Raw genomic sequence first — 13,729 nt, forward strand, 5'->3', positions numbered from 1 at the left:
GACTTTTTACAGTAATGTTATCAAAGAACACAGCTTTGTCATATACTGTTACAAGCACTGGTGTACATTTTAAATTGTGCATGTTTGTGCTGTAAATGTTAGTGTGTATTTATTTATTTATACTAGGGAGAACCTGTTCAGGGTAGAAAAGTTTATTGGTATAAATATGCAAAAGGAAATTCATTTTAAGACTGCATGTTTATGACTGTTCTTCAAGCTGTTTTACGACATGAAAATCCATGTTTAAGCAAACCTCGTTACACTGTGTACACAATTACGGTACATTTAAAAGTTTTCTGCTGAAAATTGCAATATTGATCATAACACATAAAATGTTCTAAGCGTACAGCTTTTGATTTGATTGACAGCTAGCAAACTTGAGAACACTGGTAGTTGAGCTTTATACAGCATTGATGATCATGTGATATATTTATGGATGGACTGGGCTGGGCCCAGGACAACCAATACACAAGTATAATAAAATGCCAATAATAAATAACAGAAATAACTACTACTAATGACTACAAACTCCTGAGACAATACTGTCACTGTAATACTGATACAGAGAGTAAACAAATATTCTCCTGCCAAGGAGATGGTCGCCCAGCTCCACTCTTCACAAGTGTGCCAACTTATTTTAAAAGATTGCAACATGCAAAAATAACAATGAAAGCAACAATGACACTACAATACAGAGGACAACGTTAAATATAACACTGAACAATGTTTGTTTCGCATGACAGCTTTTTTCATATAGCCAGTCTTAATTTACGACTCTCTGGAATCTGCCAGACATAGTGCTAGAGATATGTATCAATATGTGCTGAGGAGGGCCTGTATGGGTTCTTCCAGATTGCAACGAGGCCTGTGGAGATAATATAGCGCTTTCACACTGGCTTTTGTGGCACACTTAGCAGCCAATGATTTTAGACAGGACCATTGCTTTGTCGGCTTCAAGTGCTTTATATTTTTCATTTATGTGTATTCAGCGCATGTCTGTGAACTTGGATCGTTAAATACTGAGCCCATCTGAATGCTCTTCCTATGCTTTGACAAACTCAGATGACACTGTGCAATGTATGTTATCAGAGGCCAATAGACATAAGGACAGCCTCACAGTCCACAGACAGTCAGGTGTTGGACTCATTGCGCTGCTCTTGCTTTGCCCTCTGATGGCTCAGTGGTAGGGGCATCTTCTGTCTGAGCAGAGGTGGTCTCTGAGCCTGTGTTACTGTCGCTGGTTCCCTCCTCCATGGCTGCCTCTGGCACGCTCTCCTTGTCCTCCGACACCCCCTCCTCACTGCCTGGATGAGCCTCAAGCTCCTCTGAGGTCTTCGGCTTTCCTGAGTCAAAGAAACAAAAACATGACATGATGTTAAAAAATAATAAGCCAAACTGCACAAAAGCCTAAACAAAACAAAAAAAGCCAGTGTGGCTCACCTGGAGTGTCTGTGGTGTTGGATTCTGTGTCCTCGCCTTCTTTGTTGCTACTTTCGCTGAGAGGATTTGGCTGGGACTTGTTGCCATGTGTTGCACAAATGTGTTTTTCCTCTTCTGCTAAGACACAGGTGGGGGCCTCTCGTGCACCTCGGTCCCCTGCATCTTTCTCTCGTTCTGCCATCCGTTTGCGTGCTGCCTCTTCTGCTGCAGCAATCTCTGCAGAAATCTTCTCCATGTCCACTTCCACCTTCATACAGCACAGCTTAAAAGTACAGTACACGGGGGACTTAATGTAGAAAGCAACTACTGCACTCGTGAGCATGCTGTATGTGCTAAGTAGAATTGTTTTTTTACACTTTAATGTAACTAATGATGTCACTGAATGTGCACAAATCGGATCTTAACTACAACAATGCTTTAGTGCATGCTTAGTCTTTAAACTGCTACTTCTCAGTCAGTGAAAGGATGCTGTGAGAAGCTCTGCAAAAGGATAAATGGCGCCACCTGTTGTGATCAGCAGATGCATTCAACTGCACAATGCTGAATCTCATTTCAGAACAACAGTTATTATGGGGGCTACAAATTGTAAACGATGACAGCTATATGATTGCCAGAACATGTGGATGGAGTTAGCAGCAGCTGGTGGCTGTAAGGCAGACGTAGACTGGCACATAACCAGAGCTGCACACTGTACAGTTGAACATGCAAAATGAAGCTTGCGTGCGAGTAAGCAATGACCAGGCTTGATGTAAAAGACGCCGTACCCTTTTTAGCTCATTTGTGAATGACTCTGTGGCTTCGATGAATTTTCTCTTCTTGTCCTGGTGGCGGTCTTCAATCTGAAGCAACTCTGCCTCCAACTTTCTCTGCATCATAACACACACAGGCAACACGATTATTACATTATTAGCCCCGACAAAAGTTTGCTAAATGCCAACATTATGTGAAAATGAGAAGACGGCGACTTGACCATACCTGGTGTACCATTAAAGACTGGACCTGGCGTTTGAGGACCTGCATGCGAGCAGTGGTGACAACTGACCGCACATCTGGCACTACACTCTCACTGAGGATCTCGCTGATCAGACGGTGGTTGCGTTGGAAACGAGATGCAGCTGAGTGCTTTATAGAAAACCCGTCATCGTAATCTGAAGACATGAAAAACATTTGAGTTGTTACAGTCGTCTTAAGAAATATATTTTTACACACCTGTCAAAAGCCAAAGAGTAGAGATGTGTTACAGTCACTGTCAGAGAGTAGGAGAGGCTTCAGCAAACTATGGCACAAATGATACAAAACAAAATGATACAAATGCTGCTGTATCAAGACACTATAAACATAAGGAGGATATTGCTCAATATTTATACAGAGTTAGAGTTAAGTATAGGTCATTATGTCAAAATACATCCTCAAGCAAAGCAAAACCGTTATTGTTGGGTGAATGGGACAAGTGGTTAATTATAACCCACTCTATGTGGACAGATGTAGTCTGCAATTTTCATTCGTCAGCAAATGTTCTTCTTTGTCTTAAATGTATACTCTTTTTTCCATTTAAATACAGGATGAGGGTGCAGGAAAGTAAAATACAAATACAGTTCATTTACAGTGCCATAAGACAATAATCATCCCTACTTACTTTTTCCATACTAAAGAATTAAGTCCAGATGGATTTAAATAGGATTTGAACTTTATTTATTAATTTAGAAAACGCGTAAAATTAAGAACTGCAGTACTTTTAGAAGCATATTTGAAAGTGATTACAGGTTTAGATCTGCCTGAGCCATCATTTTGGTGCACTTATATTTAACTAATTCTCTCCCATTCTCCTTTGCTCGGGCTTTGTACCAAGGCTATTATGATCAACCAAAACTAAAAACTAAAATTAGGTAAAAAAATAACTAAAAAGATATTGTGTACTTAAAAAAGTAACTAAAAATAAAAATATTGAGGAATTGTCTTTAGTTATAGTCTTTGTCCATTTTGGTCAAATTTGTCAGTACAACCAGGAAGTGGGGGCATTGGTGCTCAATTTTTATTGAGACTGGGATGGCTACATGACTGCGATGCAATGTGTTTGTACTGTAAAAACTATTCTGAACTTCTTAAATCTTCCCCCTGACAAATACCCCCATTATAATTTAAAAAAACAAAACTAATACTGAAACTAATAAAAAACAAAAACAAAAATTAAACGAGCAAATCCACCCTTATGTCAGTTTATAGGTTTTCAATAGAACTCAAGACCCAATCCAGGACAGCACTGAGTACAAAACAATGTGATTTTTGTAAAAAAAAAAGTTTTTTTCCTGTAAATTACAGCACTGAAAAAGTGACTTAGATACAGTGTGCTGGAGTGGAAACAGATGTAAGAAAAGTGACATGTTATGGAGGTTCTACAAGATCATGTGAAAGGATTAGATCAATAAATTATTAGACATTTGATTGCAAAGCAACTAATTGATTGCAATTAATTTGGACAATTAAAGAAGGGACCAATTACAGACCAAATGTGTAAATGTAATCCCTTTATATATTGAATTTAAAAAAAAAACCTTTCTACCGATAGCTTTTACAAGGTAAATATATAGCTGTATTCACAAATACATTTCACAGTAAAGTTGAAATTAGTCATTGTAATTCTAATAAATGGCACTATATTTGGGCTTCATTGTGGCAAAACTTTGCTGAACCTCTGTGATGCAACAATAGCTCACAGTAGATATCACCTGTACTTCTTGTTGCTGTGCACCCATGTGTGCACCCTTGAAACTTTCCAGAGAGCATAAATGAATCTCATTTGCCATGTTTAAAGTTTCAAAGGTGCTCACGCGGGTTGTCTTGACACCACAACAGGAAACAGTCAAAAGAGGTAATTCTGAAGTTTGGTGTGTGAGAAGTTAATGCTTCTCTCTACGTTCACAAATTCAGCAAAATTCAGTTTCATTCGTTTCCTTTAGCACAATGCTATATCCCATGATTAGTGTTGTTTCAGGTGGTTTTGACATAATTTAAGTAAAACGATGGCACCTGCTGAATGTCAAATATTTTTCCGACTACACTACACATATGAAAAATTTGGTTTAAAAAAAATGGTTAATTCTACTGCTGAAAAAAAACTCCATAGAGACTTCTTTTAAAACAGAGCATGATAGGTCCATCTGTTGCTTCTGACTCTATGACTCTAGCAGGCACTTTATCTCTGTGAGCTGTTATGATGCTGTTTAAAGCAGAAAAGGAAAAAAGAGTGTATGGCAGCAGCTTAGGGTAGAATTTCTGACTTTATTACTAAAACACAATCTCTCAATATGGAGCCACCCGGATAGCTAAGCCTTATTTAATCATTGACGTACGTGCAGTCTGTTGAGAACATAACCCACTGGGATACCAGCTCTGACATTTTTATGGTCTGGGGTGTTTCTAAATAGCAATTGGTTTTATCTGTAGTTTTCCTGTACATCATTATCGTCTACTGTGACCCAGCCAGACCCCAGACAAGCATCATTTCCTTGAGGTGGGTGTAACTCAAAACGTCTTCTTCTGGCTTGTGTGTCTAACGTGTGTGCGTCAGTCTTTAAAACAACAGAGAAAAGAATGTAAATTTTGCAATTATGTCTAAACCAATGCCAAGAATACCTACAAAATGTAAACTGTTGTGCAAAACAAAGACAAATTGTGTTCCATTTTGCAGCTTGAAGGAAGAAATGATGTTTGAAAGGTACCATTACCAAAAATGTGGACAGTTGTAGCAGTGTAGGAGGAGGGAAAAAGATAACAGTTTCTGGGTGTGCGGACTGGCAACTCTGTGTGGTCGTGCTACAGTAATTACAGCTCTGTCACGGTGCTCTAAACCTTGGAAGACAAAGCATTTAGCTGAGTGGCCTTACCATCTGGATCCTCCGCTGGCTGAATACTCATGTAAGGCTCGCCCTTGTCCAGTCTGGACTGCCTCTGGCGGCTCTCCTCTTCCAGAGCTGCCTCGGCCCGGCTTTTTGCATTGACGTATGCCAGGTAGGCTGGAGAGTTGTGATAGGCCTTCATGCTCTCATTATACTCAATCTACGGCGGAAAAGATGACAGGAATGACGAGGAAACAGAGATGGCAAGCAGACACAACACGTGGACCCTCGTTTTCAATCAACTACGACAAGATAAGGAAAGAGGTTTACTCAGGACTGTTAGAAAGGAAGGAATGATGACTGGAGGGACCCACAACTGTTGGAGACACATCTACTGGTCACCCATAAGAAAAACCCCGTAAAACAACCAACCTTCTCTGCTTCGTAGTCATTCAAATAATCCTGTTTCTCCTCATCAGTGAGGTCCCTCCACATGCCACCGATTATCTTCCCAATTTCCCATAGCTTCAGATCAGGATTGGAGGCTTTTACTTGATCCCAAACCTGGTGATGAGAACCAGACATGGGTGTGGGGTTGGGTTGGGTTGGAGGGGCTATAAGTGGTTATCTCTTTGCAGAGAGGTCACAAACCAGAGGAGGCCGTGTGCTTTAAGCTCCATCTCCAAGTTTATAAATCCCACTACATGGTGTGGACAGTCCTACCTAAGTCCTGGCTTAATTTGGCTTCACACCTACCTTGATAAACAACTATTAAGTGTCTGAAACAAAATGTACATCTTACTTACTCTGACAGAATATATTAAAAGCAAAGCATCCCTGTCTTCCAACAGAGCACATGACGATGCAAAAGGTAGCAATTAAATACTGTGTACTTACCTTACGACTATATCTCATATATGGCATCAGTGGCTTATCAGGTGGTTTGGGTGGCTTTGGGATATTTATTCCTGAAGAATTCTGGTAAACAAAGAAAAAGAGTCACCTTGTGAAACTACGTGCAGGTGCACAGTTATGTAATTTGATATAAATCTATCAAAAAATGAGACCTGAAATCAAATACAATATGCATCAAAGTAACTTTGTATCACTTCAATTAACATGATTTAATTAATGTCAGTTTGAGGCCATACACAAGTCAGAAACCCAACAGAGTACAATGGAATAGTGCCGACTGTGAAAAAAAAACAAAAAAAAAACATCTCACTTAAGCTGAGATTTGCCCATAATGCCATTATCAGAGTCAGCCAACCACAGCTTGCATGCAGCGACTAAATTACTGCTCAGCAGCCAGAGCCATGCCGAGCAGAGAGTCTGTAATGCCATGGCAACACTGATGGCATGGGTTACTTAACATGGCTGTCAGAAATGCAGACTTTGAAAGGCAGGTGGTCTTTGAATACACACAGATGGACTTTTAGCCAGTCTGCACTGTGATGGAGGCAGCAGAGGACATTTGGAATGACACACATATCAGATGCAGTCTCAGTAATGGAACGAGTTAGGCTTCTCATGCTGAAAATTTTGCAGCATCTGCTCTTTGAACGATGGAAATGCAAAAATACATCTAATCTCATTAGCAAAGCTCGATGTTGTGAAAAGCTCCAATGCTACTGATGCTCGCAGAGGCTTCTGCAGTGTCTTCCTTCGCTGAGTAGGCAGACTGTTAAGTGTGAAACTTAACTGGAAGTGAACTGTTACAGATTTTAATTTCTCCACTTGGGTCTGCTTGACATTTTCGGTCACCTTTTTTAACTGTTAATATTCATACCGTTACCCGACTGTTGGTGCTTTGGCTCCCTCCCAGTCTGTAGTTGTTGTAGGCCAGGTGGCTGTATGGGTTGTACCCCACAAACCCGGTAGTGTTGGGCATTTGCTGATGGAAACAAATGAGACAGAAATACGAATGAGAAATGAAACCAATGAAATAAGCTGTGGAAATGCAAAATAAAGAAACTTGCATTCATGCTGGAGCTATAAGGAAATAGTCTTTTAAGAAGCAGTGGTGCATCAGCACATCAGTCTGTGTTACTAACCAATCCACAAAAGAGTGGATCTTTTTGAAAAGATATTTTGCTAAATCATAAACAGTGCTAAAATGGAGCCTTCAAACATCAGCTTAACTTGGGATACCCAGAAGATTGGTGCTACTCTTCGGTAGGGGTACTTACAGTTGTAGGGGCAGGGGGAGGGGGAGGGGCATATGATGGTCTCTCTGTTGTGAAAGAAAAGGTCCAAATCAAACATCAATAATCAGTCCAGTGAAACAGCAGGCTATTAGCTAACCCTAACAATTTGCCAGTGATGTTTACTAAATAAGCTTCATTTCTACATGAAATAACCCCATCAATAACAAAGTACCCCTACATCATCTGGATCCTCTGATAACCATTGATACACTTTGATATTGCAGTGTTCTGGTCATATCACTATGTAACATGGATATATGGAAACAGCAGGTCTGATGTGTTTGATTATGCGTTTTATATAATCGCCTACAAAGAGCTTCATATCACAACTAGCTCAAACACTCCCAGTTCCTTACTTGACATCTTTGCAGTGAGAAGTAGGTATCAGTCTATTCCAGTCATTGGCTCTGTAATAAACACATTTAGAGGAGGGTAACATTTGATATCGTATTGATGAGATGAACTGTGTTGATATGGTGGTTCATACATCACACAAAACAAAGAGATGCCGATGATTGTCAGACAACCGGGCGGGTTAGCTAACGTTAGCCTAATCTGTCTGAACACTGACAGTCTGGACAGCTTGTGACATCAACTGAAGGCGTTTCATGTTAGCCAAATAAATGCTATCAACAGCAGCGCATAAGGCATAAGGCCGCATTAAATGCCAAAGCAGTAATGATTATCTGGATATGATAACTGGTGAAGTAGCACTGGTAGGACTGGACCGCTAGCGCCAACGTTACATCTCTGCTGGATCAATAAACGAGCTGTACTTTAGCTAACGAGCTAACGTTAGCATGCTACAGTTTCTTGTGGTTTCTTTGAAGCTAGGTTAGCTAGCCTACACCAGACGCCAGCAATAAGTGAAGCGTTGGGTTAACGTGCGACTTACGTGTAATTATACTGTTATGACAATGGATATTCGTTACTGTCGATATGTGCTTAGCTTGAGTCATCAGCTTAACTAGCGTTAATGAACGTTAACTCGTCTGAATAACCAGCAGGCTGACGGCTAGTCAGGTTAGCTTAGCTAAATGAGCTAAATGAAAAGGAAAATGACACCTCTGAGACATTGTTAGCATGCAACGTCAAGTCAAACCAACACATCTAGAGATATACACATTCCCATAGATTTTGATGGTGACAAGCAAGCATGTATACTAAAATGTTGGCCAGAAAACTCACCCTAAAACCTTTAGTCCCAACCACAGTGTGTACGTTGTGGCTTTGACAAGGAGGGCTAACCACCTAGCTCAGAGAAACAGTCCCCACAATAAACGAATGAAACGGGGTCCACTCGTAAGATTCCTGCAGAATCTTCCAGAACTGAACCCCCACCCCTCTCCTCATTACAGCTGTTCCTTGCCTCGATGCTGATGCTCATCGCCCTCAACTGTCACTGCTGCAGCTCTAACTTATTGATATGACAGCAGACAGACCTTTCTGCTCACGAATAGTCATCATTAAGAGAAAAAGAGAAGGTATCATAACAGCGCAGCTACATAGGGTGTCACATTTTACCCTTCATGGCGCAGATGATCAACATAACATTTGTCAGAGTTGTATAGAAGCAGTTACCTGCACTGCAAAATACCTCATCTCATGTAAAAAATGTGCCATGTCAGTGCAGATGCTTAACCTTTTACACCCATTCTTTTCTACAGGGTAATAATCTCAGACTTTAATGCAAAAAAAATGACTTATTATGTCACCATACCTAAAGTAGCATTATGGACGCTTCACAGGTTCTAAGCTTTTGAGAAAATCAAAATCACTGCTCCCTTGTTTTGAGAACTGAAATACTTTGCATTCTTGTTCTCATTGTCTGAGAGCCGCCCAGGTCAATAGTTGTAATAGTGTGTTCCCTAAAGATAACAATCCAAAGCCTGTAGGATTTAGCCTACATCTCTGTCCATTCAACCTGAATAGTACTTGTTTTGGATTTGTTAATTGATTGTGTTCATTGTGACCCTGTTTCTTTCTGTTTACATTGCACACTTGAGAGCTTATTTTATTTCTGCTTGACCTGCATCCTGTATAATATGCATGCAGACACTGTTGTGATCTCATCTGCAGGTGTCCTCTTTTCATTCATCAGGCAATGGCCAGAAAGCTGTATGGATGGAAACGGGGAGCAGATTCCACACGAGTTATGGGCAGGACCGTGTTTAGCGTTGGACACCTGTGATGGAGTACATCTGGAGGTATGGTGGAGGTCACATGTCTCTTGTAAGCTACTGTGCAGGCTTAACACAGACACTCACAGGGCCTCCCAGGCACAGCTGTGGGATTCTGGATGCCCGGGGGCAGAACAGGGCCTGTGACATTTTGAATCAATCAGAGGGAAACCCGTAAAGCTGTTCTTGTAATGCAGATTCCGACCCAGTTCTTAAGCCTGTAGAGCTCTCCAAAATAGACTCAGGCAGTGGAACTAAGCAGACTTGAAAGTTTACTCTGGTGGTAGACGGTGGGGGTATTTTTAGAAGCTGCTTCAGTCAGATTATTATGATGTATCATTCCAGAGGTATTCCTTGGACAAATGCCTTGAGTATTATCATTAACCTGTCCGTCTAACCAGCATTCCCAGACATACGGTACTCTATTTCTATGTAAAAACAGACATTGACATTGCAATAACTTTGTTTCCTGCCGTTGGCTTGGAGTCAACAATTTGACCGTTTTGCCATTTGATGAAAGAAACAGGAAAGGAAGGTTGTGGAATGTAACTAAGTACATTTACTCATGTATGGAACTAGAATAGAATAGAATTTTGAGGTACTTTCTATTTTCTCCTACGTTATACTATAATGTTAAAACTGTAATTTCACTGAAATTCAGAGGCATATATTGTACTTTTTACTTCGCAATGTTTCTTTGATAACTATAGTTATTAGTTATTTTGCGTGTTAATAATACAAAATGTAATCAAAAAATAAATCATTATATATTAATATGGGTAAAGATACAACTTTATTGAGCCCTTGGTGAAAATCACAAGCTACCTACCAGTATATAAAGTATAAAATCAGCCTCAACTTTACCAGCTGCACCATTAAAGTGATGTACACATTAATGCATCAGTAATTATAGTCCAATATTATAATATAGATTATTCTTAAATGGGTCATTCTGCATAAGAAGTCCTTTTACTTTTGGGATTATGTAAGTATATTTTGATGCTAATGTACTTTTACCTAGGTAACATGTTTAATTCAGCACTTTTACTCAATGGAGTATTTCTACGTAGTGCTACGTTTTAGTTTTTAGTGCTACTTACTTCTTCCATCGCTAGAAACGGGTAGACTGATAAGCTCTGAAGTATCCTCACACATGTCACTCAATGTAAACTTAGACGCGATGTGCATCCTCGACACAGCTCATATCATAGTCATGAACCTGCAATCTTTTATTTAAAGGTTTGTTTCCTATTTGATTTTGGCAAAAAAAAACAAACTCTATTATTGCTAGAGCCTGACCATTACTGGATTTTTGAGGCAGATACCAATATTTAAGAGCTGAAATCTACTAACAATATTCTCCTATATTGTTTTCACATAAACACATTATATAAACTTTAATTTTCCCTATCTCTAATTTATATACTAAATATTTTGCTGAATATTTTACAGTTGAAAAATAACCCCAATATCAAATACAACAGTACGTTTTTGAGATTGGATAAATAAGGGTAGTGAAAGTAGTAGTAGAAGTAACATTAACAATGAATTAATAGATTCATTATAATTTAAAAAAACAAAGACTTGGTAATACCAAACAATACAAAATGCATTTTTTTAACCCAATCGTTTATTTCTGCTGTGACATATTGCATACTCTCTGTCCGCATTGCACACCTTATGTAACATATGAAGACTTAGAGGCCCAGATATTACAAACATATAAACATCAGATTACATATAGACCGCGCTCATAAAAGTAATCTCCACTAACGAATAGTCTTATAAGGAAGACACTCAGAAACAATCAAATGCAATGCTGCAACAAGATAAAAGAACAAATATCCAATTCTACTGATAGCTAGAATGTAATAGGAGACTATAAGTTTATATTTCAGATCTTTATTTAATAGTAGATTGATTAAATTTCATGTGTTCAATCAAATTCTTAACTCATTATCCAAAATATACTAATATGTCTGTGATAAGCTAAATTCATCCAAAGCTACTAATAAAAACAGCAACAACATTTTAGTTTCTAAAGTGTTTTAATTGATGTATTACAATGTGTACATTTTCATCAGGTAAACATTTACAATGTAAGTGATCATTTAATTGGTTGAAACTCTATATTTCAGTTCTTTGATCACTTCAGTGTTTGAGTATAACGGTCCTGTTCTGGACAAGATACACAAGACCTTAGCTGTCTCCAACCCAGTCCATTTGTATGCATGCAAACATTACTTCATATCTTCTACACATTAATAGATAATATCAAAGGCAAACAGGAACAGTCTATTCTTGAGAAATGCAGTTACAATTCAGTACAGCAAAGTTAGAGATCAAGCAACATACTATAGCTTAGATACACAGTTTATGTAGTTAGAAGGCCTTTACAAAATCAAAGCCAAAACCTTTTGTCATTTCTCTCAAAGATTAACATCAGTTAACAGAGAAATGTGTTTGAGTGTGTTAAGTAACACTTAGTTGATGGATGATAAGATGGGATTCTCATCTCAGTTCACTGAATGAGTATTGACGTCTCCAGATACTGTTTTCTTTGGAATGGTTTTTAGGCTATTTGGTTTTTGATATTTTTAAGCTGTAGCAATGATTCTCTACCCAAACCACCTTCTATCTGTCTGCCTGTGTTTTGGTGAACTACCTTTGGATACCTTTCTTGGCAATACACTGTTTCCTGCAAAGGTTATTAATTGACCACTGGCTTCAGTGATAAGAGTATGTAGTGTTACTAATAACTGGGGGCCAGAAGTGTAGAATTCTGACAAAATATATATAGCAAAATAACTAAGCCTGCTCAGAGACAAAGTTATGTTTGATCATTTTCATTTGAGTAGTTTATTATGATTAACCATATAGGATGTGATTCTGTCGAAAATTTCACAAGTGAGTTTTGTAGCAAAATCATAGAAGACAAAGTGCACTAAAAACACACCCTCTAAGTTTTAATGTGTACAAATAGTAGAAGGATTGTTTTAATTCACCCTCAAGTACCTTCAGGATGCACTGAAGATAGATCAGAGAAACCCTCAGTCTGATGAGGGACAACAGTTGTCAGATTCATTTTGGGAATGTGCTGGCCCATATCAGCTGTCCCAAGTTAGCGGTGGTAAGATTACTGGGGGGTTATATGTTTTACTACCTCGCTCAATAAAGGAATAAGAGAAGCACCAAAAGTAGAGCATTTCACTTTTCTTTGACTCTATATATGCATATAGTACTGCATTCTAAAAAAAAAAAGGTTTAGACCGAATTCAGTTTGGAAAAATGTGCAAAAAATGCATAAAAATAAAGGTTTTCATGGCACTTTTTTCATTTCTATGTGAAGCTGAATTAACCTTCAGCATGTTGTTCTCAAATAGTCTCATTTAAAGCTTAACTGATGTTGAGGTAAAAGCTGAGTATGGAGACATAGAAAGAACCAAATATCCATTGTGCGACAGTATGTATGCTGTGAATATATATCTCATTATGATTGTTTTTTTTCTTCTTTTCAACATAAATGATATTTTTGATCTACACACTAATAATTTGTTAGGCTGACATTTATGCTGCTCTGTGTGGAAATGACCTGATTCTCTCTCAGGACATTCTACGCTATGACAACCAATAAGTTTCCCATGGAGCAGATAGATCAGGCTGTCCATATCTTGTGGTGACAAACACCAGCATTAGCTTAAACCTGCTTCTCTGCCCTGAACTCATAAAGCACAACACCAGTGCAATCAAATTGCTATAAGAATAGTAGCAGCCTTGCCTACAGTATTTAAAATATTTGATGAAAAGCTATGTTACGTGCGCTGGTAATACGCTCCTTTAATTATTAGTGTGATGCCCTATAGATGATATATATAAAAAACTGAAAACTAGCGTTGTCAGATTAACAGAGGAAATTCTTGTTTCAACATAATCATGATTTTTACTGCTACACAAGAGTCCTCCATTCAAAGCTTCATGTTAAAGGACCAGTGTGTAGGATTTAGTGGCATCTGGCGGTGAAGTTTCAGATTGCAACTAACTGAACACTGTTGGCGTCTGTATTTGA

General features: G+C 38.7%; 2 protein-coding genes across 7 annotated transcripts in view; one reads left to right on the forward strand and one right to left on the reverse strand.

Moving 5' to 3' along the window:
- Positions 1–136: 136 nt before the first annotated feature.
- On the reverse strand, positions 137–8,904 carry LOC118326752 (SWI/SNF-related matrix-associated actin-dependent regulator of chromatin subfamily E member 1-like). 6 transcript variants are annotated; one of them, XM_035659813.1, is made up of 11 exons: positions 8,672–8,904; positions 7,840–7,890; positions 7,466–7,509; positions 7,066–7,170; positions 6,174–6,254; positions 5,709–5,840; positions 5,325–5,496; positions 2,416–2,588; positions 2,205–2,306; positions 1,441–1,687; positions 137–1,343 (listed from the first exon to the last, which is right to left on the reverse strand). In XM_035659813.1, exons 2-11 carry the CDS (start codon positions 7,844–7,846, stop codon positions 1,144–1,146), a joined length of 1,263 nt encoding a protein of 420 aa, XP_035515706.1. In that variant the 5' UTR covers positions 7,847–7,890; positions 8,672–8,904; the 3' UTR covers positions 137–1,143. The 6 variants fall into 6 exon arrangements, with proteins under 6 accessions (XP_035515706.1, XP_035515705.1, XP_035515704.1 ...); XM_035659812.1 differs by having other exon boundaries at positions 1,441–1,702; positions 7,072–7,170; positions 8,672–8,897; XM_035659811.1 differs by having other exon boundaries at positions 1,441–1,702; positions 8,672–8,897.
- A 685-nt stretch (positions 8,905–9,589) lies between these two features.
- Positions 9,590–13,729, forward strand: part of LOC118326751 (zinc finger protein Aiolos-like) — a gene marked incomplete at its 3' end in the record, with an annotated part of 31,905 nt that continues 27,765 nt past the window's right edge. The window contains 1 exon segment of the mRNA XM_035659810.1: positions 9,590–9,690. Within this exon segment, the coding sequence (XP_035515703.1) occupies positions 9,604–9,690 (87 nt within the window). The 5' untranslated portion in view covers positions 9,590–9,603.

This window comes from Morone saxatilis, unplaced genomic scaffold, assembly GCF_004916995.1.
Source record: "Morone saxatilis isolate NCDOM2014 unplaced genomic scaffold, NCSU_SB_2.0 Contig17, whole genome shotgun sequence".
In the NCBI taxonomy this organism is placed as follows: Eukaryota; Metazoa; Chordata; class Actinopteri; family Moronidae; genus Morone; species Morone saxatilis.